The 26,758-nt window shown below is 39.2% G+C and overlaps 1 protein-coding gene across 3 annotated transcripts in view; it reads left to right on the top strand.

Annotated features, from left to right (window-relative positions):
• The first annotated feature begins 528 nt into the window (after positions 1 to 528).
• Positions 529 to 26,758, top strand: part of ERCC6 (ERCC excision repair 6, chromatin remodeling factor) — an 82,080-nt gene continuing 55,850 nt past the window's right edge. For 2 of the 3 annotated variants that reach the window (XM_038409732.2, XM_043518524.1), the window contains exons 1-5: positions 529 to 1,150; positions 4,264 to 4,384; positions 6,756 to 6,864; positions 9,690 to 10,428; positions 24,298 to 24,426. In XM_038409732.2, the coding sequence (XP_038265660.1) occupies positions 717 to 1,150; positions 4,264 to 4,384; positions 6,756 to 6,864; positions 9,690 to 10,428; positions 24,298 to 24,426 (1,532 nt within the window). In that variant the 5' untranslated portion in view covers positions 529 to 716. The remainder of the gene's footprint in view (positions 1,151 to 4,263; positions 4,385 to 6,755; positions 6,865 to 9,689; positions 10,429 to 24,297; positions 24,427 to 26,758) is intronic. The other variant, XM_038409731.2, reaches the window with a different exon arrangement.

Raw genomic sequence — 26,758 nt, 5'->3', positions numbered from 1 at the left:
GACGCCCAGAGCGAAAACGTGCCCATGAGGCGCATCATCCTCCCAGGGGCCTACAGGTTTCAGAGGAGCAGCCGTGTTAGTCTGTATTCACAAAAAGAAAAGGAGGACTTGTGGCAGCTTAGAGCCTACAGACAGGTTTCAGAGTAGCAGCCGTGTTAGTCTGTATTCGTAAAAAGAAAAGGAGTACTTGTGGCACCTTAGAGACTAACAAATTTATTAGAGCATAAGCTTTCGTGAGCTACAGCATCCGATGAAGTGAGCTGTAGCTCATGAAAGCTTATGCTCTAATAAATTTGTTAGTCTCTAAGGTGCCACAAGTCCTCCTTTTCTTTTTAGAGCCTACAGTCAGTCAGGAGAAGGCGCATGCGCAGCCCTACCCCTCTCTCCAGGAGAGCCACGGGAAGGCAGCGCATGCGCTCTTGTCTCCTGCTCAGGCGAGAGGGAGGGGGGAGGACGAGGACGAGGTAGTGACGGACCTGCGCGCTCTCTGTGCGCCGGGCGCGTGCAGAGGAACGGTTGCTTCTACGCATGCGCTACCTGCGCAGTGTGCCTTCCGGCTCGCGGCGAGTTCCTCGCGCTGAGTTGAGTCTCGGCGCTCGGGGCCGGCGGAGCTGAGGGGGGCCGGACACCCCGGGCTCGCCCTGTCACCGCGGCGCGGCTCCCCGGCGTGGGCTGGCTTGGGCCTATCGCCCCGCGGGGCCGTGCTCGCGCCGAGGATGCCCACGGAGACAGGCCGCCCGCCGGGCGGGTCCCACGAGCGGGGCCCTGGGGCCGCTGCGAGCGATCCGGGTCCGAGCAGCGCTGGGGAGGCGGGGACTGCCCAGGGGACGGGCCCGTGTGACAGCGACCTGGGGGGCAGCCCTGGAGCTCCGGCCTCCGAGAATGGCCCCTGCGGCTCCTCCGGGGTTCTCTCGCGGGAGCCCCCCCGCACGGGACAGCCGCTGTTACGCATTGACAGGCAGCAGATCCAGTCCGTGGCGCCCAGTGCCCAGGTTGCGGAGCTGAAAGGTCTGGGGGTTGACGTGTACGACCAGGATGTGCTGGAGCAAGGAGTCCTCCAGCAGGTAGACAGCGCGATCAGTGACGCGAACAAGGCCACGAAATTAGCCAATGCAGAGGCAGAATACCAATCGGTGCTGGACGATTTAAGGTAAGTTTGTGTGCAGTCTCTTACTACTTTTAAACTCGTGTGGTACCTAGTAATAAAAGTTTGTTGAGTCATAAAAGTAAGAGATTGAAATGCTTATGTATCACTCATTTCACCATCACATCTCAAAATAGTTGATTAGTTGAATCCTTATTACCATTATACGGGGTGGAGAACGTGAAGCACATGCAGGTATATGTTAAATGACTTACCTGAGATTATCTAGCTAATCAGTGGCAGAGGAAGGGAATAGAACCCAGGTCAGACGTCTCAGGGAGATCAGATAGGATGAGGCTTTTGTGACCAAAATGGGAGGTGACAAGGGCCTAAAGGAGAGTTCTAGTTGTGTAGACAGAGAAAAAAGGGGGATTTAAGTGATGTTACGAAGGAAGCAGCAGCAGCAAGATTTGGAGATGGCCTAGTAGATGTATGGGTCTGTGGATAGGAAAGAGTCAAAGATGATGTGGGTTACAGACCTCAGTTATAGAGTGGATAATGGTGTGTTCAACAGTAACAGAAGAGAGGGAGTGGAGAGAGTTTTGGAAAAAAGACAAAGTTCAGTTGTGACCATGTTAGTTTTTTAAGTCAAAAGTGATAGAAAAGATACCCAGGAGGAGATGTCAAAGAAAGAGGATGAAGTGAGTGACCGGATGGCTTCAGACAAGTCAGGAGTAAGAGGCAGATGTTTGTGTTGTCAGCATTGATGTCAGAGCTACAGTAGTTGAAGCTATGTGATCAGATGAGATCACACAAAGAAGAAGGTGTAGAAGGAGAAGAGGAAGTGGCCAAGGCTATATAGTTCTGTAGGACTCTAAAAATGGGAGAGGGAAGCAGGAAGATTTGTAAGTAGACCCTGAAGGAATGGCCAGAAAAGTAGGAGGAGAACTAGGGGAAAGGACAGTCACAAAATGAATAGAAGGACAACATGCGAAGGGAAGGGGTGATCTAAAGTGTTTAGAAACAGCAGAGAGGTCAGGGATGGTGAGGAAGGAGTAAAAGCCCTGAGACCTGGTGAGGAATAGGTCATAACTCAGTGGAGCAGCGGAGGGTGGAATCTAGATTAGGGTAATATGTTCCAAGGTCAAAAGGGATCATTGTGATCATCTAGTCTGATCTCTGAATAAGGTAACACATACTATAATGTGTAACTTCCCCAAAATAATAAGTAAGAGGGGAGTGGGGATGGGTTTGGAGGAGATGAATTCAAAGCAATGATTTTTAACTGCTTTCTTGATGATTTTGGAGCTGAAGGGGAAGGGAGATGTGGTTGAAGATGTGTTGGTTTTGAGACTAGGAAAGACTATTGCTGTGCTTGGCCATTATCCTCAGTTTACAGATGAACATCTCACAGTCACAGGGGTTGTGACTATTTCACATTTACATAGTGCTTTTGAGATGCAAAGCTGGGCATCAGGATGATGTATTTAGTCCACCATTAGAACTTGCAAATGTGCCAAAGGCCAATACAGGATCCCCACATATAGAAGGGGCACATTTAGTGGGAGGAGACATCCATGAAGAAGTTTTCACTAGTACGTTCCACCCCAAACCTAAGTAATAAGAGAAAATGTGATGGAGAAAGCATGGCTTTGCACAATGCATTTGTTGCACATACAGTGGATGGCAACAGCGAATTATGATTCTCATTTAAAAACACATTGTAGCACTTATTTCATTCAACAGAGGCCACTTTGCAAGAGTAAATGTGAATTTATCCACAGCGTGTACATCCTCAAAGAAGCTCTTCTGGCCCTTGCTGTTTAGCTAATAGGGCCTCGAACAGCGTGAGACTCGTTCTTCATCTCTGTTTGCACATTTGCTCATGTAATTTCTGGTTACATTCCAAAGAGACCTCTGCTTGTTGCATCAGAGTCTGATGGTTTGATTTTTGTTTGGCCTAATATTAGCATCCAAAAATATCACTCGGTCTTGCATTGTTATATAAATGAACAAGCTGGCAGACTAGTCAAGCAGCAAATTATAGACAAGTGTGAAAATAAGGACAGGTAGAGAGAGAAGCTTGCTTCTTTAATGTATATTTAAAAATCCACTCTCTCCACCATTATTTGTTTGGGCTGGTATGCTTTCCTTTGCATTTCTGATTGTTAGTTTGAATGGTAATGTATTATCACATGCTGCAGCTGGTCCAATGTGACATCATGTATTGATGTTGTACACAATGGAGAAAAGAAGAATTCAGTATCTTGTATTCAAAAAATGTTAGTTTTACCTCTTATCTGTAGCTAATCAGTACAGTAGGCTCTTTGTGCTGTCATTTCTATCGATGAGACAGTCCCACGTCGTCGTCTCCCCCCCGCCAATTTTAACGGATCATGTCATTAAATGGTGACACTTTTTGGTTACTATCCACCTAGGCTTTACGTGAGGCAGTGACAGGTTATATATAAGAATTTGAACAAATATAGTGGCCTAGGCATGAAAGGTTCAGTACTACTGTACCTTCTTAAAATTATTTTACAGCACAATACAAAAATAATTGTATCTGTTAAATTAAAGAGACACTAAGGTTAAAATAAGATTTAAAATAAATGCCCATAGCAATGTATTTTATTACTATAGATTATTAAAACAGATTTAAAAAAGAAACCCAACTCTTTCACCGCTTATACTTATTTCTTGCACTTCTCTTACCTTGGATAATAAAAGTAGATTTGCCAGTTTCACTTCCTGGTAGAGTCCTGCACGGAACTATTCTTTAATCCCACTCCTCTTATGGCAGCAGGTCCTGCAGGACCCCATGGGATCCCAATCCCACTGCAGGGCTCTACTTCCTGGTAGTTGTGCATTAGCAGAGTTGTAATTATTGAGTTCCAAATACTGCAGTGGATTGTTTGTATTGAACAGAACTGTTTAACATTTTTAAAAAATCATAAAAACATTTTTACGAATGCTTGATTCATTTTAAAAACTAGCCTTTGTAAAATTCAGAGGCCAAGAAAATCAACATACTTATTTAGAAATCTAACTTTAGCCTTCTGTTTGTTAAAATCTTGGCTATAATTTTTAGATTTAAACTACCTGAGTTGAAAATGTCATGAACTTACTCTTCTCATTATTACAACTGAGTACTAAATGAACATCTTTGTATTTTTCAGGTCCTGTATGACATCTTTGAAACAGATCAATACAATTATAGAGCAACTTACTCCTCAAGCTGTCAATAGCAAAGATATAAACAGAAAACTAGACTCTGTAAAACGACAAAAGTATAACAAGGTGACTGAAAAAAATTAACTTGTGCTTTGGATTGCTTAAGGCGCTGATCCTGTGTCAGGCTTCACACTTGAGGATCCTGATAAAGGGTCAGAGTCTAAAATTGCAGTTCTTTCACCATTTCAACAGTTGTTTTTTGTTTTTGTTTTTTTTACCCAAAGGTTATAAGAACTTAATCCAAAGCCTCTGAAGTCAGTGGGAGTTGTTCCATTGACTTGGGCTTTGGATCAGTCTCTAAAATAATAGTTCTAGAGCTTGTTTTGATAAATGATTGTAAATAAATTCCTGCAGGGCCTCATGGTGGTGTTTCAGAGTGTTAGCAATGTTATGTGATTTTTTTTTTTCTCCACACTTGTGTCCATGTTATCTGAAAATGAATTAAATTGAACAACCAGTTGCAGGATAATAACTAACTTGGATGAGGTGATCTTTATTAGCTATTTCTAAAACTGCTGAAGTCTTAGACCAAAGGTTCTCAAACTTTATTGCACCATGACCCCCTTCTGACAACAAAAATTACTACAGGACCTCAGGAGGGAGGACCGAAGCCTGAGCCTGCCCAAGCCCCACCACCCTGGGGAGAGGGGTGGCAAACCAAAACCCCACCTCCCCAGGCCAGGGAGCCAAAGCCGAAGCCCAAGGGCTTCAGCCCCAGGCAGGGGACCTGTGACCTGAGCCCTGCCGCCTAGGGCTGAAGCCCTTGGCCTTGGGCTTTGGCTCCAGGCCCCAGCAAGTCTAAGCCAGCCCTAGTGACCCCATTAAAACAGGGTCACGATCCACTTCGGGGTCACGACCCACAGTTTGAGAACCGCTGTCTTAGACTAAATCACTGTATAGAAAAACCTGAGCAACTTTGTTTTTATGAGTAGTCTTATTGATCTTAAGAGATTAGTCAAATGAATGAAGTTACATGTGTGATGTTTACAGATTCAGGCCCTAAATTACAAGTTGCACCCTATTTGTGTTGTAATTTGTGCAATTTCAGTGTTTTTAATAATACTTCGCCTTTTTGAGTAGTTAAAAAAAAATCCTTAGTAGGTGAAAGTCAAATTTTATTTGATAGTGAGACAGAAATGTTAGTTGCCTTATAAACAGCTAAGATGTGAAATTATCTCCTTGATAGCTTAGTGCTGACACGTGGCAAGTGCTTTATAATATGGGCATTATGACAGCAGGGATGTCAGTGCTTGTGAAAGTATCTTTTGTAACTGCACACAGGTGCGCTGGAGGATTTTCAGCAAATGACACTCTTAAGGAAACAAACAGCTCATTGAGGGTAGTTTTACTAAATTTAAAAAAGTTAAAACTTGATCCTCAAATCATACGCCTCTGAGGGGAGGGGAAAAGATTTAGAAAGAATGAAGTTTATAAGTAATAAAAACTTGTACTGCTTCGTGTGTTTAGTAATTTGATCAATTTATTTATAAATCAGGAAATTCATAGATTCCAAATCCAGAAAGGACCATTATGATTATCTAGTCTGATGACCTGTATAACACAGTCCATAACCCTGTTGGTCACCTTAGGAATCATAACTTTGCCACATCATAACACTTATGAGGACAATAAAAGTGGATAAAAGATTGTGAAAGAAGTGTAAATGGTGGTGAGCTACGATTGTTACAGGACCCGTAGTTTTGAATATCCTCACTCTTGTATGGTTACAAGCACTGTGGTGTTAGTTTTTTGCAAATAAATTAGTTGTCTTCTCTTGAGCTCATTTGCTGTAATAGTACCTGTTCATGCATGAAGAAGAACATTGACTGGTTTTGAGTTCTTTCAGTCTTTGTGGCAACACATCTCAAAACAAATGTGTTGAAGAGAAGATTTGTACTTTAATTTTATGATTGTAATTAACATATATGAAAGTGAAGGATTGGCACTGACTGAGCTCAAATATATGCTTAGTGCAAATTTCATAAGCTATATATGGGGCTTTTCTTCACTGGATCCTAGGCCCAAGTTTAAAAAAATGCATACCCAAGTGTATGTGAAAGTATCTGATGCACATAAGATTTGTTTGTGTGCACAACCTTAACTCGTGCATGCCCATCTGGTGTTTGCATGTATATGCTGTGCATGTGCACCTAAATTAGTGCACTTTTAGAAATTTGTGCCCCAGTCATGATGAACTATGCCAAACTGGGGGTGTGGATGTGTATTTGTTATGTAGAGAAGTATCCACCAGGTGCTGGGATGACACCTTCCGCATGCATTTTTATCACATAGAACCACATCGGAATTTAAACTTGTTTCAGATGCAAAATGCTAACCTTCTACTTAACATATTAATAACAGCTTGAACCTTGTTGTTTGTAAGAAAAGCAAGTCTGTTACCAAGAGTTTTAAATTTTGTACACTATTGTCATTCAAGGAGCAACAGTTAAAAAAGATCAGAGCAAAACAAAAGCGTCTCCAAGCAGTTCTTGGTGGAGCAGAGACTCTCATTGGAACAAATGATGTTGAATTTCAGGATGATGAAGGTGAGGGAAAATGCCATTGCAGATCTTTTTCTGAGTTTTTGTCATTTCTGTGTAATGCCTTTTGTAGTTTGAAGCTCATTGCCTAGATCTTTGCCAATGAACATGAGTAAATAAATTTCAGTGGTTTGTTTTCAAAGAGTGATTTTAGGAACACTTAATTTTCTGCACCTGCAGAATTGCAGATCTCGGAGTATCCATATGGGGATTTTTAAAGACTGAAAGTAGATCTGTGCTTAGTTCAGTAGGGAGGGCTAATGTGCATTAGAGTATTGGGCTTAATAAATTGGAAATCTTAAAATTTTTCACAGCTAATGTGATAAAACTAACGTAATGATTGAATTACATTTTATAATCAGCCATCAATCAGTACTCACAAAATTGTTTTTTCATATCTTGGTAGGAAACACTTATTAGAAATTTAAAAAATGTTTGTGTTATACAAGCTGTACAGTGTGAGAACAACAGTTTCTTGCGGAATACCCTGATGATTGTCTCAATGTTTCCAAGATCATATCTAACTGAGCATGTATTGTTGTTTTTTCTTACTTCCCTCTGCAAACCCAGCATGAGTTCTTAGAGTCAAGCTGGTATCTTTCTGTCTTGTACATCATCACTAATAATCAAAATTCTGAAGGCCAAAATAGGCACCCATTGATATCTGTGCAACCCTATTATAGTTCAGTGAGTTTGTACAGGGGTAGTGCACTGAAATTTATAATACTGTTCTGACACATGGGTTGAATAGGTTCCCGCTCTCACACTCACATCTGTGTTGGATCTGCAGGTCATAAAGGAGTAAAAAGCAGTAAAGATTTATTTTTGACAGTAAAAGTGGTAGATTTGAGTTGGAATAGATCTATGGAATAAGAATGTGCCACTTTTGACGGTCACGTTTGTGAATAGAAATACACCATAAGATCCTTCCTTTTATGCTCTGTGCACTAAAACTCAGGCATTGGGTACGAGGAAGTGTAGCTTAGTCATGACGAGGTCTTTACGTCCAGTGTATGTTTCTTATTTCTGAAAGCTTACAGTTATGTAATCTGGTAAAGTAATGAGTTTACGGAAATAGCTAATATGTGATTACTGAATCCTTGTTTTCTGTAAATAAATATTTCGAAGGAAATAGTGTTCTGATGCTATGGTCATTAGCTTATAAATACCTAGATATAACATGCAAACATATAAAAAAGTTAACATAAAGCTGTAGCAGGGTATGGTTGATCTTGAAGAGCAATCGTGTCTGTTCAAAGAACATTAAACTCAAGTTACTTGCACACCTGCTCATCACACTCAGGATGTGTAGCGGAAGAACTATAGTAATTTAAATAAACAGCCCTTTTTTTTAAATTATGCATTAATTTTAAATTAGGTTCCCCTTGGGTGGGATAAGGAAGTGTGCAATTGAATCATTTTGGAATATGGTACAACCGTAAAAAAAAAAAAAAATTGACTACACAAATTAACTAAGTTCTATATTTGGCATTTACTAACATGGGTCCTGATACAGAAATGTAGTTAGGTACATTTGTAATCTCACTGAATTTAGTGGGACTACTCATGCTTAAAGTTAAGCACAAGCTTAACTACTATGCTGGTTCAATGCCAGAGGCCCCAGTCCTACAATGTGATCCAGTTGTACCCTTAAGTACCTTACAGGATTGTAACTGTAATTTCTGTCCTTCTGATGGGAAGGCTGAGGAAGAGGAACAGTTGTATTGTGGAGATATTAATTGTAGTCTCATCAAGAAACATTAATAAAAAGGAATCTGAAGGAAATGAGCTTGTGGATGCAGTGTGAGTATCTGGGAAATTCTGGAAAGGACATGAATTGGGCACTGAATCGAAGAAATGGAGTTAAGATACCAGCATCTTGTTAACTACTCAGTTAACATGAGTTAAAAGTGGTTTCAGGTACTGCACCAGTCACTTAGTGTACCTGCCAACTTTTTGTTATGCATCATGTTGCGAATGTATATACATATAGACCAGTGTGTGTGGTGTATGAACATTTCAATAATTTTTGTGCACAGTTTTGTTTTGTGTTCTGTGTAGTTACTATTTTTTTTTAAGTCATAATCGGAAGGTAGATGGCAGTGATCTATAGTAGATGTTTGGTAGGGTATTTGATAAGGTAAGAAACTTTGAGTGTATAATCAGTCTTGTGTCCCTTCTCTGATGTATGGTGTGAAGAAATGCTAAGACTGCAAGTTTAAGAGTATAATAGCCATTAAATTATTAATTGTAGTGTTGGAAGATCAAGTTAAAGTGGTCTGTGGGAATTTCAGTTTTTTGACTTGTGGAAAGTCAGTATGTCAGAGAGGACGTTAGTGGTAATGAGTGTTGTGATGGCAGTGGGTTAATGCTTGGAGATGTGGATATTGACTTAATTTCTGATTATCTTTGCAGATATGCTTATGTCAGAAATGGCTGCATTTCAGTGGTGGATGAAGTGATTGTATTGTGTGTGTAGTTTGGAGATAAAAAGTGCTATATACTGTACATGTAAAATGTTATCTGACCCTTTTGGCCTTCTATTTCATTCTCTTCCTTTTTGGAACTTTTTTTTTCTCTTTTTCCCTCCAGTTTAGTTTGTATGGCTGGTTTCTCTAACCATTGAATTAGTTGGATGTAATTTTGGTTTATTCTGTACAGTGTATGAGGAAAGGTGCTAGTTTTCAGGATTGATGCTTTATATATTATTAAAATGAATAAATTTTAAAGGTTAAAACAAACCTGCTTATCTGTTTGAACTGCGGGATATTACTCAAGAGCACATAAATGAGTCTGCCGATAAGAAATGAATGTTCTGAGTCTCTTTGCAGAGCCTGGTCCATCGTCTCTTGGCAGTATGCTCATGCCAGTCCAGGAAACGGAATGGGAGGAACTCATTCGTACTGGTCAGATGACCCCTTTTGGAACAAAGGTCCCTCAGAAGATAGAAAAGAAGCCACGCAGGTTAATGCTAAATGAAGCATCTGATTTTGAGAAGTATTTGGCAGATCAAGCTAAGCTGTCATCCGAAAGGAAAAGGTCAGCCCTTAAGAAGGGAGCAAAGAATAAAGCACAGGCCAAGAAAATTCAGTGTGAAACTCCCACATTAGTCATAAAGGGAAAGGGGTGCAAAACCAGAACGCTGTCAAAAACAGACAAGCGCCTGAAAAAGCACATGAAGAAACTTCAGAACCATGCTCTTCAGATCCAATTTAAGATAGGAATTCCAAAGGAAAAGAGACGTCCTGAGGTCAAGGAGAAGCTGAGAGGTGAACAAGGGGATGACAGTGAAGAGTCAGAATATATGCCTGATGAGGAGCTTTTTAATCCAGAAGAGGAGGAGGAAGAGGTGGCGGCATTTTTTCATGCTGATGATAATTCTGATTACGAACTGAAGACTTTGCCAGGAGGAAGAAAACATTCAGGGAAGAGAAACCTTAAGGAAGAAGCTGAGGAGGATGAAGACTTCTTCCCAAGCTCTGAGGAAGAGGAAGAGAACACAGTAGGAAATCGTAGAGTAAAGAGATGCAGAGATGATGGAGATGAAGATTACTATAAACAAAGGCTAAGGTTAGTCCAAGAAGGCTTTATATTAGTAACTTTTATAGATGATATCACACACAGACAGTGGCTGAAATATACCACCAAGAATTCAGCTGAAGGGATGGGGTTGTAAAATTAAATGTAGACTGAGCCAAAAAAAAAATATCCACATGCAGACTTCTAAAAGGCTGTTATATTGGGACTGTTCTATAATTATAAGTACCTCAGTGTCTGATTTCCTGCTGTTAAAGAGCCTGCTTTGTGAAATAAACAATTTCTACTTCATTGTTTTTCAGTATGGCCAAAAATCAATACACGAAAAATAAGGCAGTTTGGGGGATTGTGTAGTATTACTACATAATAATTCTGTTTACTTCTGTAGCACTTTTTAAAGAATTTTGTATGCTTTACAGAGATGTGCAAGTATCATTCCTCCTTTGTACAGATAAGAATACTCAAGTATGGGGCGATTGTAACTTGCCCAATGTCTTGCGCACACAATCTCTCATAGTGAATATAAAATTGAAATAAAAATAAAGAAATAAAGCTAGGAGTTCTGAGTCTTGGTCTTCTGCTATAACCCGTTGATTGTGCTGCCCAAGAGGAAATAACTATTGAATTAGTGGTAGTTTTGTACAGTAGTATTTTTATATAGCCTGTTGAGTGTTTGGAGGCCTTTCCACAGGAAGATTTGATGTCTTTAGCAGAGTTCCCATTCGCACTAAATGAAAGTTAGTTTTAGACCCTGTTTTTCTTTGTATAGCCTCTAGGTGTGAATATGCAGTGCCCATATTGAACAACTCCAGTTACAGGTGAATAACCTTAAATTTTTGTGTATGGGTATTCCTTATGTCAAATCCATGCGCTTTTTTACCTCACACTGTTTAAATAAATATGCAAATATATTATAATATATGATCAGTATTGGTCATTGAAATTTTGATTTTTTGTGCTTAAAGATGCTGTTATTGTGGTCATAAGGATGCCTGTGTTTTAAAATGGTACCCGTTTACTCAACCTATCTGCTCCTTGTGTATATTCAGGATCTTTCTTTTCTGCTTGCTTCAGTGACTAAAATAAATTTTAGCCCTGTTAAATCAGCACAAGTTTGAGATAGGAAACTGGATTCTATTCTGGCTCATGTACCAACACCAGAATTATTTTGGAAATGCTGGTTGTGATCCTGTAGTAAGGTTGAGTTGAATTTTGCACATTAAGCAGGATTCAACCATATTGTTACGTCAGAAGAATAGAGTATCCTTCCCAGACTTACAGCACTTGCTCTTTGAGTACAGAATGAATTTTCTGAGAATTTACAAGTAAATTGTTCAATTAGTTTGAGTTAAAATTAATTAAATTGATCCTTTAAGAAATGTAGCACCCTATGTCAGATAACCATTTTTGGACCTGAGTAATCTTAATCATAGAATCGTAGCACTGGAAGGGACCTTGAGAAGTCTTCTAGTTCAGTCCTCCACACTCAAGGCAGGAGTAAGTATTACCTAGACCAGTGCTATTCAAAGTGATGGGTCCGCGAGCCATTGGCTGCCGGTCTGCGCGCAAATTGGGGGAAAAAAATTGCCGGTCCCCCACATCAGATAGCTTGAGAAGCACTGACCTAGACCATCCCTGATAGGTGATTGTCTAACTGTTCTTAAAAACCTCCAATGATGGAGATTCCACAAAGTCCCCAGGCAATTTATTCCAGTGCTTAACTACCCTGATAGGAAGTTTTTCCTAATGTCCAACCTAAACCTCCCTTGCAGCAATTTAAGCCCATTGCTTCTTTTCCTAGCCTCAGAGGTTAATGAGAACAATTTTTCTCCCTCCCCCTTGTAACAACCTTTTATGTACTTGAAAACTATTATCATAACCCCCCTCAGTTTTCTCTTCTCCAAACAAAACAAACCCAATTCTTTCAATCTTTCTTCATTGATCGTGTTTTCTAGCCCTTTAGTCGTTTTTGTTGCTCTCCTCTGAACTTTCTCCAATTTGTCCATGTCTTTCCTGAAATGTGGCGACCAGAGCTAGACACAATACTCCTGTTGAGGCTGTATCAACCCATATCTCGTGTCTTGCTTACAATACTCCTGCTAATACATCCCGGAATGATGTTTGCTTTTATTGCAGTAGTGTTATACTTTTGACTCAATTTAGCTTGTGATCCACTATGACCCCCAGATCCCTTCCTCAGTACTCCTTCCTAGACAGTCATTTCTCATTTTGTATGTATGTGACTGGCTGACTTCCTTCCTAAGTGGAGTACTTTGCATTTGTCCTTACTGAATTTCATCCTATTTACTTCAGACCATTTCTCCAGTTTGTCCAGATCATTCTGAATGTTAATTCTACACTCCAGCTTGCAACCCCTCTCAGTTTGGTATTGTCCACAAACTTTATAAGTGTACTCTCTATGCCATTATCTAAATCATTGGTGAAAATATTGAACAAAACTGTACCCAAGACCTATCCCTGCAGGACCCCACTCGTTATGCCCTTCCAGCTTGACTGTGAACCACTGTTAACTACTTTCAAAGAATGGTTTTCCAACCAGTTATGCACCCACCTCATAGTAGCTCCATCTAGGTTGTATTTCCCTAGTTTGTTTATAAGATCGTGCAAGACAGAATCAAAAGCCTTACTAAAGTCAAGATATACCACATCTACTGCTTCCCCCATCCAGAAGGCTGTTGAAGAAAGCTATTAGATTGGTTTGACACAATTTGTTCTTGACAAATTCACATTGATTTACTTATCACCTTATTATCTTCTAGGTGTTTGCAAATTGATTGCTTAGTTATTTGCTCCATTATCTTTCAGAGTACTGAAGTTAAGCTGACTGGTCTGTAATTCCCTGGGTTGTGCTTATTCTCATTTTTATAGATTGGTGCACTGTATTTGCCCTTTTCCAGTCCTCTGGAATCTCTCCCATCTTCCACAGCTTTTTGAAGATAATCGCTAATGGCTCAGATATCTTCTCAGTCATCTCCTTGAGTATTCTAGGATGTATTTAATCAGACTCTGGTGATTTGAAGACATCTAACTTGTCTATAAAAAGAAAAGGAGTACTTGTGGCACCTTAGAGACTAACAAATTTATTTGAGCATAAGCTTTCGTGAGCTACAGCCCACTTCATCACAAAAGCTTATGCTCACATAAATTTGTTAGTTTCTAAGGTGCCACAAGTACTCCTTTTTCTTTTTGCGGATACAGACTAACACGGCTGCTACTCTGAAACCTAACTTGTCTATGTAATTTTTAATTTGTTCTTTCCCTGTTTTAGCCTCATATTCCAGCTCATTTTCACTGGGGTTCACTATGGTAAACATCCAATTGCTACAAAAAATTTTGGTGAAAACTAAAAAGTCATTTAGCACTACTGCCATTTCCACATTTTCTGTTATTTTTCCCCCCCATCATCAAGTAACGAGCCTACCCTGTCTTTAGTCTTCCTCTTGCTTCTAATGTGTTCATAGAATGTTTTTTTATCCTTTCTGTCTCTAGCTAGTTTAATCTCGTTGTTTGCTGTGGCCTTTCTAATTTTATCCCTACATACTTCTGTTTGTTTATATATATCCTTTTGTAATTCTACCTACTTTCCACCTTTTGTAGGACTCTCTTTTGAGTTTCAGATCATTGAAGATCTCCTGGTTAAGCAAGAGTGGTCTCTTGCTGTACCTCCTGTCTTTCCTATATAGCAGGATAGTTTGCTCTGGTGCCTTTAAAAATGGCTCATTGAAAAATTGCCAGCTCTCATTAACTGTTTTTCTCCTTAGACTTGATTCCCATGGGATCTTACCTACGAACTCCTTGAGTTTGCTAAAAATGCCTTCTTGAAATCCATTATCTTTACTGTGCTTTGTTCCCTTTTACCATTCCTTAGAATCATAAACTTTCATTATCACTTTCACCCAAGCTGCCCTCCACTTCCAAATTCTCAACCAGTTCCTCCCTATTTGTCAAAATCAAATTCAGAACAGCCTCTCCTATAGTAGATTTCTCCACCGTCTGAAATAAAAAATGTCTCCAATACATTCCACAAACTTGTTGGATAATCTGTGCCCTGCTGTGTTATATTCCCCACAGATGTCTGGGTAGTTGACGTCCCCCATCACCACCAAGTCCTGTGCTTTGGCTGATTTTGTTGTTTAAAAAAAAGCCTCATCCACCTCTTCTTCCTGGTTAGGTAATCTCTAGTAAGTAATGGAATAAAACAAATGTTTCAACCTTCCCATATATTTGACTCATTGAAATCTTGTGTATTGGCTACGTTGAAGTCTTTTTTTTTTTTTTTTTAGTAAAGATTAGTTGTAATTTTTGCTATTATTTTTCTTAACTGAAAGTTTCTTCTGCTACAGAGAATTCCACTATGAATTGCCCTCTTTGAGAACGATGGCCATTTCCCATTGTTCTCAAAGGAAGTGCGGCTAAAAATGCCCTTAGTAAAGATGTCCTCTTTAAATTGACCACTGTGAAGGACATAGGGCTGATCTGTAATTTATGAATATAGTATGTGACCTGATTATTTAGATAACCTTTAGTATCGCGTTGCAGGGTTCACCCTGTGCTCTAGCCTGCTGCCAACTATGCCACAGCTTGCTGTGCACTAACTCTGTATTGACCCTTGCTCTCTCTAGAGATGTGGGGGAGAGGCAGTTGTCAGGGTCTGTATGTGAGGAACCGGATGACACAAAATTAGGCCTTGCAGCAAGGTTCTGAGTAGTTGGGCCTTCCAAGGAGATGGTAAGCATCAGGTGAAATAGATACCTATTTAGACTGTTTTATTGTTTTACTCTTCTGCTTTTCTATGTTCCTACTGTTAAGATTAAACAGTACTTTAAGAAAGCTGCTTGACCACTCTGTTGAACGCTGGTCACAGCTCCTGAAGGGAAAACTTGCAGGTGTCAAGTCCAGTTGGACTTGCTGAAAAATTGTAGTTAGAACACAGGAAGCTTTAGCCCAGGACTCTAGGAGCAAGAGAATCATGAGATTCCAATCCAGGGAGATAAAGGTTGAGGGCCTGTCATCAGAGGTGGTGCACTCGGAGAGTTCAGAGAAGGTGTCAAGAGGTGCATCTAGCCCTGTAACCTTGACAGCCACTGCCTCTATTCAACCCTAATAGAAGTGAAGCCTAGCTGTCTTTACAGAAGTTGTTGGTCTCAGATAGCATAGGTGAAAATGATTATTAACTCAAGTTCCAGTTGCAGAATCCTTACTGGTGGGGTTGCCTTGGCTAGAAGGAACTCGGTTTTACTTTCAGATCCCAGATTGAGAGAGCAGAGCTGGAATTGATAAGACAATAGGCATGGAATCACATGATGTCACTTTTCAAAGTAAAACCACATGTTAGTTATGTAATTCTTCTGTATGGGGACTTCCATGGGGGATTAATCTGCTCAATGTCCATAGGGCCAAAGACTGGCTTTTTTGTAGGCTATGCTAAAGTATTAATAAATGTATTAATCGCTAAAATATTTACTACTTTCTTGAATGAAGCTGTACTCTTCCATTAAATTAGGTCAATATTAAATCATTTTTAATTCAGTGTTTTCATCGAGAGTAATTTATTTTGATTGAAAGTTTTAATATGATTCAGTTTAAATTCATTCAAACAGATTTTTTAATGTTAAGATTGTGACAATTTATCCTTAGCAAAGTCATATCAGACTACATTTCTTTCAGTTGCTAAAGTTACAATAAAAGCTTAAATGAATTTTAGAAATATCAATAACTGTAATTGCCACCAAAACACTCCATCTCTTAAAAATTTCATAGCTACAGTTATTGTGGCTGTTAAACTGCAGCTGTCCACATTGACGTTTTTACGTTGATACCCCCAGGTAATCTTCATTATGGGAAATGCTACTAGAAAATAAAATGCAGTGAATTAAGAAGCATATTAAGAATGCCTTGTAATTGAGAGCAAATAACATTTCTGTCTAGTTCCATGTCGGTTTTTAGTTTTGGATACAAATGACTGGATGAAATTTCAGTAAATTTTATCCCTGAGAAAGGAGTGGGAAATCCTTTAGGATTACTTAACAGAATGGTAGTTTAGGGCTAGATGCTGAGTAAAGTGCTTTGCTTTGTAAGGCAGAAAACAAGACTTAAACATAAAACTTTTTGAGGAGTGGGAGTTGAAGGGTTTGTCCTGCATCAGGGTGAAAGTATTGTGTTGAAGTCTGATAATTAGCCAGGTGTTGTACTGCTATAACCTTCTAGACCAAGAGACCATTTCAAAGGGGAAGTTTGTGTTCTTGCAATAAACAGGCCAAGTAGGTGATAGTTCTGGACTCTTTATTTTCTTCAAAAGGTTACTTTGAAGAAGCAAGAGGCCTAATTCTATGAAGCAAGATGTAGTCAGTAGTGAGGAAGAGAGGAAATGTAGTTACAGAATTGAGCATGCATCCCTCTGTGACTTTAAGTGTATTATCTAGTGTAAAAAAAAAAAAATGGCTTAGTTCACATGATCATGTTCACTTCTAGTGGCTATAATTGAAGACTAGAATAGCTTGCAACCTACATCCACTCCAATTTATTTTACAATAGCACCCAGAGCCCCCAGTCAGGGTTTGGGGCCTGTTGTGCAGACACATAGGGAAGCATTATCCCAGACTGAGGCGGTTAAAATCTAATTTTTAAGACCAGGCACAAGAAGTAAGAGTAACAAACAAAAAGAGAGGATAAGGATAAGAGGCTGCTAATATGTATAACCTCCCAGTTCTGAATCAGCTCTAACAGGTAGGTTTGGGTTTTTTTAAAGTAAAAATATAAATGTTGTCATTGCCCACTGACCCTCATTCTAATAATTATTGGCTAAAGAGTTTGTCAGTTTCTATAGTAGAGTCCCATAGTTCTGGTGCTGAAGATCCTGGATTTGATCCCTGCTAACACAGGGTGTCTTTATGTTGTCGCAGTTCATTACATTTAAACTACAGCTCTCTTAAGGCAGAGATACCTAAAGTTAGGCCTATGGAGTCCTAAAATATTGCCTCCTTTTCCTTGTAACTGTAGGGTGAAGACAAAGCTGATTAACTTCAAGATTTAATTGCTCGTGATTAGAAATTGCATGCTTTGCTGATTTCCTCTATTTAAGTTCAGAAGATACAAATACAAATAAATATTAGTACTGTGCATTTTTATTTCTAAAGTTTATATACATTTATATACAAAACTTGTTGGATCTGTTAAACTCTTGGCAAGTAAACAGCTTTGGGTTTTCTTGTATCATTCTCCTGAACAATCTGAAGCGTCTTACAAACTGAAAAGATACCTCTCATCAACAGTCACTTTTTAAGTTTTTTATTATGACGGGTTTCCCTTCAGAAATAAGTCCAGAGTGACATGGTGGTGTTTTTAATTGAATTTAACTATAACTTGGGGATCTATGCTTTTCTTCATTTATTGAATTTAAATTATCAAGCACTTATGTTGTGGAGTTTGTCACTATAGTAGTGTCTGTATCTGAAGAAATTCAGAGAGTCAGAGGTTTTTGCTTCTACAGTGCTTCCTTGCCATCTGTGTCTCCATGGCAGCCACCAGTGCTTTCTTTTCAAATGCTTCAGGGGATGGATTTCCATTCCATAGTGTGTAAATTAATTAGGCAGTGCATTTCTCATAGGTTTCCAGAGGATAGCATGGGGGATAGCTCTCTGCCTAGAGAGTTCAATCCCTATCAAGCACACACAAGGTATGTCTACACAGGGGTAAAAATTCCATGGTTGGCTTGGGTCAGCTGGCTCAGTCTCTGGGGCTGAAAAATTGCTTGTGAGGACTTTCCAGCCTGACTCCTGGATCCTGTGAGGGTGGTTGGTCCCAGAGCTTGGGTTCCTGCCCGAACCCAAACATCTACACAACAATGTTTAGCCCTGCAAGCCCAAGCCCTGTGAACCCGAGTCAGCTGACCTGGGCCAATGGTGGCCATGTCTTGGGGCTTGTAGATGTACCCATGGGCAGGTAGTCAGGGTTGGAAAGGCTTCCCTTTTCTACACCTCCCGACCAAAGTGTGTCTGACAGAGTCCACTGAGTTCATAGAAGTGCAAATGGCTATTGGCCCCAAAATATTCAGACAAAAATGTCAGGACGTTTTTCCCTGGCCATGCCAGCATTTACATAACATCTCTCTCCTACCTAGGGAGATCCAGTGATTCAAACGCTTCATAATTTCAGAGGTGTAAATTAAAAAAAGAAAATGCTGAAACAGTACCTTTCCTTGAAGACCTTCTCTTAGACAGAGCATCCTGACTGCTCTTTAAAATGACAACGCCAACATGCAAATGAAGATGTATTCCGGTTCATTCTCTGAATACGCCTTTCATTCCAAACTCAAGTGCGTAATTGTCTGCATCAGTCTTAATTTACTCTCTGAGGTTTGTGCTACTAACTGCATGTATTTCATCTGCGAGGACGTACCAATTAAATCCACTCATATAGACATAAAAAGTCAGATCTGAAAAGTAACACCAAATGGCTCGGTTTAGCAGATTGGAATAATCGGTAAGGGATTCTTAGCTGTCTAAAATAGAGAACATATTGTGCTACGGAAGTGTAAACTATATTAAACACTCAGCTTGGTTCCTGAATATACGTTTTTTAAATCATATTGTGCTCATTACTGTGCTTCGGTTGTGGAATTTCTTTCTTGGGTATTGAAATAAATGGAATATGAGTGCTATCTAAATTCACTCCGATATTAAGAATGATTTAACTGCATGATGTATGGTTTTTCCACTACTTTTGCAGACCGTGGCTGCTTCTGGGTCAGTGATCATTGATAACATGAAAAATAAAGAGATTTCTCAATAAGGATGCTGAGAATTTCAAGCAGCATATTATTTGATACATTAACATCTGTATTTCTTTTATTGCTCAGTTATCCTAGTAAGGCCTGACCTGGGGTTAGTAAGGAATTTTCCCACCCCCTATACTACATTATACAATTGATTAGGTACACTGAACTGCTTCTGGCTTGCACTAAACCATCAGATATTTGTCACTGCTGAGGGAAGGATACTGAACTGTATGACCTGTCTGAACTACTATGGCAAACCTTATGTTTCTATCCTTTCATTACAACTGAAACAAGTTGCTGCAAAACTTCATTATTTACTTTTAAAGTATCATGGACTATTGTATCTCAAATGTTCCTTAATACAATGCCTTAGCATTATGTTCACAGGGTTTCTTAATACATATGGTAACCTAATACCAAGCTATGGAAAATGTTGATAATATTGGAGAGAGTCACAAATTGCAGCCATTTCATATAAACTTGGTACTAATGAAAGGTACAATGACCTGTGGAGGAGATTTAGCAAAATTCTTTTAATACTAGTTTCTTGTAGTGTAACACTTGAATAAAATAACAGATATAAAGTTTGCAAAAGAAAAACATTCCCAAAGAAAAATAAACCTCATAATGCACCAACTCAGACTGTGGACATAAAATTATTTGGTACCTAGAAAGTTAACAGACTTAACCAATATAGTCCAGGCCTCTTTTTACAAAATACATTTGTGCAATCTGAGACGTCTGGCTTCCAAACATTCCATGGCCAAACATTGGAAGCACTGAGCACCTGCAGCTTTCAGTGACTTCAATTGGATGTAGTATCCTTATGGCTGCTCCTTGATCACTTTCTCCAATATGCACGCGAGGGTGCTATATTTATTCCCAGAGGAGAATAAACTTTCATTACTTCTTAGTGGTGATTCATATTGGAAGGATAAAATCAGAGATTGGGTCCTTCCTTATCCAAATTACTGCCCAGTTTGCCAACTACATGATATATTGCAGTCAATATTGAGGCAATGTAAGGTATTTAGTATGATTATAACCGTGTTTCCTTCTCTGTTTGACTTTTCTTGGTAATATTTTTTTCTGGCCCATGTCTCCCTCCCCACAGGTCCCTTCCAGTCCTACATTCTGTGATTTGTCAGCATTTATCAAATTTTACCATAGATTAACCATTAATTTGGGGGTTATTGCATAAACCGTGACTGGTAGCTCATCACTGTAGAAGGGAACAGAAAACCCCCAAATATATTCATTGTGTGTATATGAAATACAACATTCCCTCACACTATCTAAAAATGCTGAGGAAAAGTACATGTGCTAGTGCCCGTAGAAAATACCTGAACAAGTCAGAGTGCATCTCCTCATATGTGCATGACTATCTAAAGGAGTGCAGGGAAAGAATGTTACTTAAAAAAAAAAAAAAAACTTCTGTGTCTTGCTTTTTAAACTAATCAGGGGTTTAAACATTTTATTTCATGGAATGTGGCCCAGTGAGACAGTTTAGGAGCTTGCTTATAAATATTTGTAACCCACTTAATTTTTTTGTTAGAAAATTCTGTTAGTATGAAGACCTCAGCAATTCATTTCCCCCCATATTCTCATTTTTTCTGCATATACCTCTTCATTTCTTATTTAATGTCTGTCTCTTCATAAGTTTTGTTCTTACACGCTTACAGCCTCTATACAGTGGAACCAAAGTGCTTTACTAATGGAGCTGGCCTCCGTGAAACTGACCAGCGTCATGTGGCACTGGTCAGTTTCCCAATCCAGCCATCTCTGTAGGTAATTAATTGATGCATAGATGGCAGTAGTCATCCACGGTGTTGCTCTGCATAGTCGAAGTTACAAGTTTATTGCTGAGTTCCCTAGAAATAGGCTGTAAGGGAATCCTGGGATGGTAACAGGTTTCTAGTTGGAAAACTACCACAGAGCAATGTCTTTGTTCCTTAATTCAGACTTTTTAAAGTTCATTTGAGAGTGTAGTGATTGTCTGGTTTCACCCACATAGGTTCTATTAGGGCTCTTGAATGAACTCTTGCAGAAAAATGAAAAGGAGTACTTGTGGCACCTTAGAGACTAACAAATTTATTAGAGCATAAGCTTTCGTGAACTACAGCTCTCTTCATTGGATGCATTTGGTGTTTTTTCCACCAAATGCATCCGATGAAGTGAGCTGTAGCTCACGAAAGCTTATGCTCTAATAAATTTTAGTCTCTAAGGTGCCACAAGTACTCCTTTTCTTTTTGCGAATACAGACTAACACGGCTGCTACTCTGAAACCTTGCAGAAAAATAAGACAAAAACACCACCTGTAGCTGAACACTTCTCACAAAATTATCACTCTATAGCTGACTTCTCAGTCCTCATCCTCAAAAGAAACCTGCACAGCACTTTCAAAAGACAAACCATGGAACTTAAATTCATAACTTTGCCAGACTAAAAATCATGGACTGAATAGAAACACTTGAGTCATGATTTATTAGAACAATCTATAACCCCTGGCAACCTGTCCCCCTCCCCATCCAGCTGTTTCCCCCCTCTTGCTTTCCACCCTATGACTGGAGGGGTGTTAACACACCACTTCACTGTGAGTGGTCCCTTGAAATATGTGTTAACTACTTATGCTAAACAATCTTTTCCACCTTGTATTTAGCTGTGAGACTCTGAGGCCAGGTCTACACTACAGACTTATATCGGTATTACTACATCACTCAGGGGTGTGAAAAATCCCTACCCCTGAGCGACATAGTTATATCAACATAACCCTCATCAGTGTGGGCAGTGCTGTGTCAATGGGAGAGCTGCTTCTGTTGGCACAGCTACCGTCTTTGGAATTAACAAAGCCGACCACAGAAGCTCTCCTGTTAATATAGTAGTATCTTCACTAAAGCGCTACAGTGGCACAGCTGCACCACTGTACATGTAGACAAAACCCTAAGTTTCCCAGACCTAAAGAAGAGCTCTGTGGAAGCTTGAAAGCTTGTGTGTCTCACCAACAGAAGTTGGTCCAATAAAAGATATCTCACCCACTTTGTCACACTTTCGCTTGAGATGCAATACACTTTGCATAATACTGTATAATAAGATGCTTAAGAGAAAAATAAAGCATTATAGTGAAGAAAGGAAGGATGAATTTCAGAAGAGGTGTGTAAATATGCTTCAGATTATCAATAGCTCTTTAATCGATTACCCTGTTGTGATGAAACTGAAAATAAACAAACCCTGTTAATCAATTATCTTGCAATAATTTTTTTCTGCTGTTACAGCTGTCTAGTCAACAGAGGGAGCCTGAGCTAACTAAAAATTTACGTGTTAATATTCCCACTAGTAAACCTTAAGAGCTCAATGTTAGTTGCTGGGAGAAACTGCACTGTTTGTTCAGCTGTAATGTTTATGCATCATAGAAAGTGGAGAGTTAAAGATCTGTTGGGTCCCATCTTGTCCATCCCCTATTGTGCCATTGTAGAATTTTTCTAGAGTATATTCTCCAGTGCTTTCTCCAGTCTAGAGTTAAATGATTCAAGAGCTGAGGCATCCAGCGCTTCACTGGGGAGACTGTGCCACAACATAATAGCTCTCACTGTTAAGAAGCTTATCCTAGTATTCAGCCTAAATTTTCCTTAACTCATTTTCATCCTTTTGCTACTATTTACAATCTTTTGGACCATCCTAAACAGTTCATCTCTCTGCTTGTTTGCTTACATTTTTCAAATGCTTGTAGGCTGCTATTGTATTCACCTTCTCCTCTGAAGTAATCATTTAGCTCTACATATTTGGTTATTTGAATCTGTCCCTCCACCTCATAATAGTTTTTGCAGTGAGGTGTATAGTTTCCTGTGTGATATATATACTTAAGATGGGTAGTAGAGTATTGCATGTTTCAAAGGGAAAAACTGCAGATTCATTGGAAAGGGGGGGGCAGATTTTCAGCAGACAGACTTTCCTGCTAACTAGTTTTCAAGAGGCTATAAGGAAATACTCATCTCATTATCTGGTTCTTACAGTATGGGGTAACCTTTTATTAACTAAAATATTGATGACTGCTTTTGTGGCATGCCTCCAGAGCAGCAGCATGATAGCACATTTTCCATCTGTCCCATAGCTATACCACCTTATGTGAAAAATCTCTGAATGCGCAAGCTTAGTACAGTTAGATCTGAAAGCACTTGGATGGAAGGCTTTCCACGACAGCCTAAAAGCTACATGAAGTGGGGTCAGTTTTTCAGTACTCTTCCTATCCAGTCAATATTGAATCAGTTTCTCCCAGCCTGGAGATTGGGGAACACTGTGCTATTGGAAGTGCATATTTTGAATTAGACAAAAACCCAAGATGCTAACTACTTTGGGTATTAAAGATCTTTTCTCACTTTTTATAAGAGAAATGAGAACCCCAGTGACATCTCCAAGTTCCGGCTTGGATAATTACACTGCCTACCTGAAATCTCTCTGTAATTTCAAATGACTATGATCGTTTTCTGCCTTAAACTGTAAGTGTTGAATAGCTAAAGGGTGGATAGTTTATAAGGGGAAGTGGGCTTTTTCTGGGTAAAAGGAGCTATGTAAATAATATTTTGCGTAAAACTTTCAAAAGCACATCAGAGCCCAAGTCACTTTTAAAAATGAATCTTAAGTGCCTAAATCCTGTTGACTTTCACTGAGATTTAGGCTTCTAAATTACTAGGCTCTTTTGAAAATTTTATCCTTGCATATATGGAAAGAATGCAGTCAAAGTTTATAAAAAAAAGTGTAATTAAACACTTCAGTAACATTGAAGACAATAGTGAAATGCACATACACATGGAAACAATTAAGATGTCCACGTGCAACTTTTGGTATTTCCTAACTTTTGTGCGCTTAATCATGTAATCTCAGCATTCTCTTTGATGGATTTTTATTTAATTCTGTACAGAGATTTCATGATATAGTTTGTATGAAAGACGATACAAAAGCTGTTTTTTCTTTTGGGGGCAGAAACGCTAAAGAAGTTTTTCCATTTTCTAATTTAACTTGGGTTTTCCGCTTGCTGCATAGATCAGTTTAATTTCATAATGTATTTTGTAACCACAGTAATTGAATGGTGAATCTTAATGTCTTTATAGGAGATGGCATAAACAACGATTGAAGGACAAAGAGGAACATCGAATGGCAGAAGAAGATTCTGATGAAAGTGACGCTGAATTTGATGAGGGTTTCAGAGTACCAGGTTTTCTCTTCAGAAAGCTTTTTAAGTAGGTATCATATACTTTTAAAATATTGTGTAGACTGTTCATGCAAATAAATAGTTATTAGCTGTCATTTCCAAGTACCCTATCCTGTACTCAGATGAGTAATCCCTGTGGCTTCTATTAAAAAAAATAGATGGATAATAAATGATTAAGTGACTTTTGAGAATATCTATATATCAGCTAATCTAATGGTAAAAGAAAGATTTAAGAATTGCTTTTCATTGTAAAGAATGCTTTCTGTTCTTGGCAATGCTAATGTTTAATTGGGGTACGGAGAGGAAGGAAACTTTATTGTTTTTAACTTGAAGATCAGCATACAGTGGCTGCAGCTGCTTTAGTTGTGGTGCATAAAAATTAGGAAAATGTGCACTTGTGTGATGAGAAGAGAGAGAGTTTAAATACTTGGCAAAAACTATCAGCAAGTCTCATCTTGAGAACTGTTTTATAACTTGTTAGTTTTATTTAAACCTTGCTATTTAAACTTAGAAGAGAAAAAATGCTCAGACATGTTGAGGTTGAAGTCCTATACCCTACTTGGGGTACTTGTGGCACCTTAGAGACTAACAAATTTATTTGAGCATAAGCTTTCGTGAGCTACAGCTCACTAGCTCACGAAAGCTTATGCTCAAATAAATTTGTTAGTCTCTAAGGTGCCACAAGTACTCCTTTTCTTTTTGCGAATACCGACTAACACGGCTGCTACTCTGAAACCTACTTGGGGTGTAGAACTGCTGCAGGATTAATAATACCCTCTGTATGATAGAACATTTTGTCCAGTCTGATTTTAAATTATCATTTCATCTTTCATTTCTTTGATACCATAATGTTGAATGTGAATGCTAAGGGACTCTTACAAATCATTCAGCCTGGGCTCTTATGAATTAGCCAATTACAAAAGGCAATGCAAATAAGGCAGCTGACGAGTCAGCTCATTACATAACTTTCCTCTGATATTCATGCAATATTGATTTGAGTGTAGCTGTGGCTGGTGGTGTCCGCACAGTAGGAAGACCAACTCCGCTCTGGAAAGATTAACCTTAAATCCTAGTAATTAGCTCTATAGATGGCTATGCTTTGTAATAGACATTGCATGGTATCCACTTAATCACGAACAGTTAGTTTTATAACCTCAAAGAAATTACTACTTTTGTCCCACAGTTCCTCAGAATTAAAGAGCGGCTCCTACTCTGAAATCTGAGCTCTGAAAGAGTAATTGAATAAATATGTGGTTGACAAGACCCTGATCAGCCAATGTATCGTTTCCAATTGTTTATACAAAGATAATGCAAAAATCCTCCTAAAACCAGATCCAACTGAGGCAGGCAACTAAAAATTAATCTTAGAGATATAAACCTCACTAATGAAGGGTATCCCTGCAAGCATGAGTCAGTTGGCAAAACTTTCTAAGTGGTTAAAAAGATAATTGAGTTGAATGATTTGTCTGACTTTTAAGTTAAATATTCAAGCCTCCAATGTATGAAGGCTCTCAGTCAATAGTCATTAAACTTTGAGTTCTGACCAAATTTGAGTACAAAGATGGCTGAATATTGATCTAAGGAAGCCTACAGTTTTAAATTCTACATGATGCTTTCTGACACTGTTTAATCGAATCCAAAACACATTTGCTCAGATTGGTAGTAATATCAGATCTTTTAACTTTTTCACTAAACCGTTTAAGCAATATAATGCTTCCTCACTATCTATTCCTGTCTGCTCTTCAGAAAGTGTAGTTAGATCAACTGTGTTCCTACTGCTTAATATAGTGATGGAACCAGGTTTCAGGAATGCCAGTATAAGAACAAAACAAAAACTGGTGAGCAGGATTGATTTTAATAAAGGCTAAGATTTTGGCATGGATATTTTTATTAAAAGTTACGGACAGGATGCAGGCAATAAACAAAATCATGGAAATGTACACAAGGCCAGAATTAGGGAGTAGCAAGCAGGGCAATTGTCCACAGCCCCATGCCACAGGGGACCCTCTGAAGCTATACTATGGGTGGTGGGGTTCCGGCTGAAGCCCTGGGGGATGGGGTTCAGGCTTTGGCTGAAGTCGGAGCCCTGCCGCCTGGCACTGAATTAGTGGAATTTTGAGGAAGTTGCGGCGGTCTCATAAAATCTCAGAATCCGTGACTGACTCATAGCCTTAATTGTAAGCTATGTGATACAGTGTACTGGCCATTTGAGCCCCCCTGCTGGAGGCCTTACGGTCCTACCACACGCAGCCCCTGAAAAGGAGCAGTGAAGGTGGGTCCTCAAGACATGCCTAGAAAGGCTCCAGGGAAGCAGCCAATTAGAGCACAGCGAGCTCAATTAAAAGGAACAGCAGGACCTG

This window comes from Dermochelys coriacea, chromosome 7 (genome assembly GCF_009764565.3).
Source record: "Dermochelys coriacea isolate rDerCor1 chromosome 7, rDerCor1.pri.v4, whole genome shotgun sequence".
Taxonomy (NCBI): domain Eukaryota; kingdom Metazoa; phylum Chordata; order Testudines; family Dermochelyidae; genus Dermochelys; species Dermochelys coriacea.
Note: the sequence above shows the minus strand (reverse complement) of the source record. Positions and strands in the feature narration are given on the sequence as shown.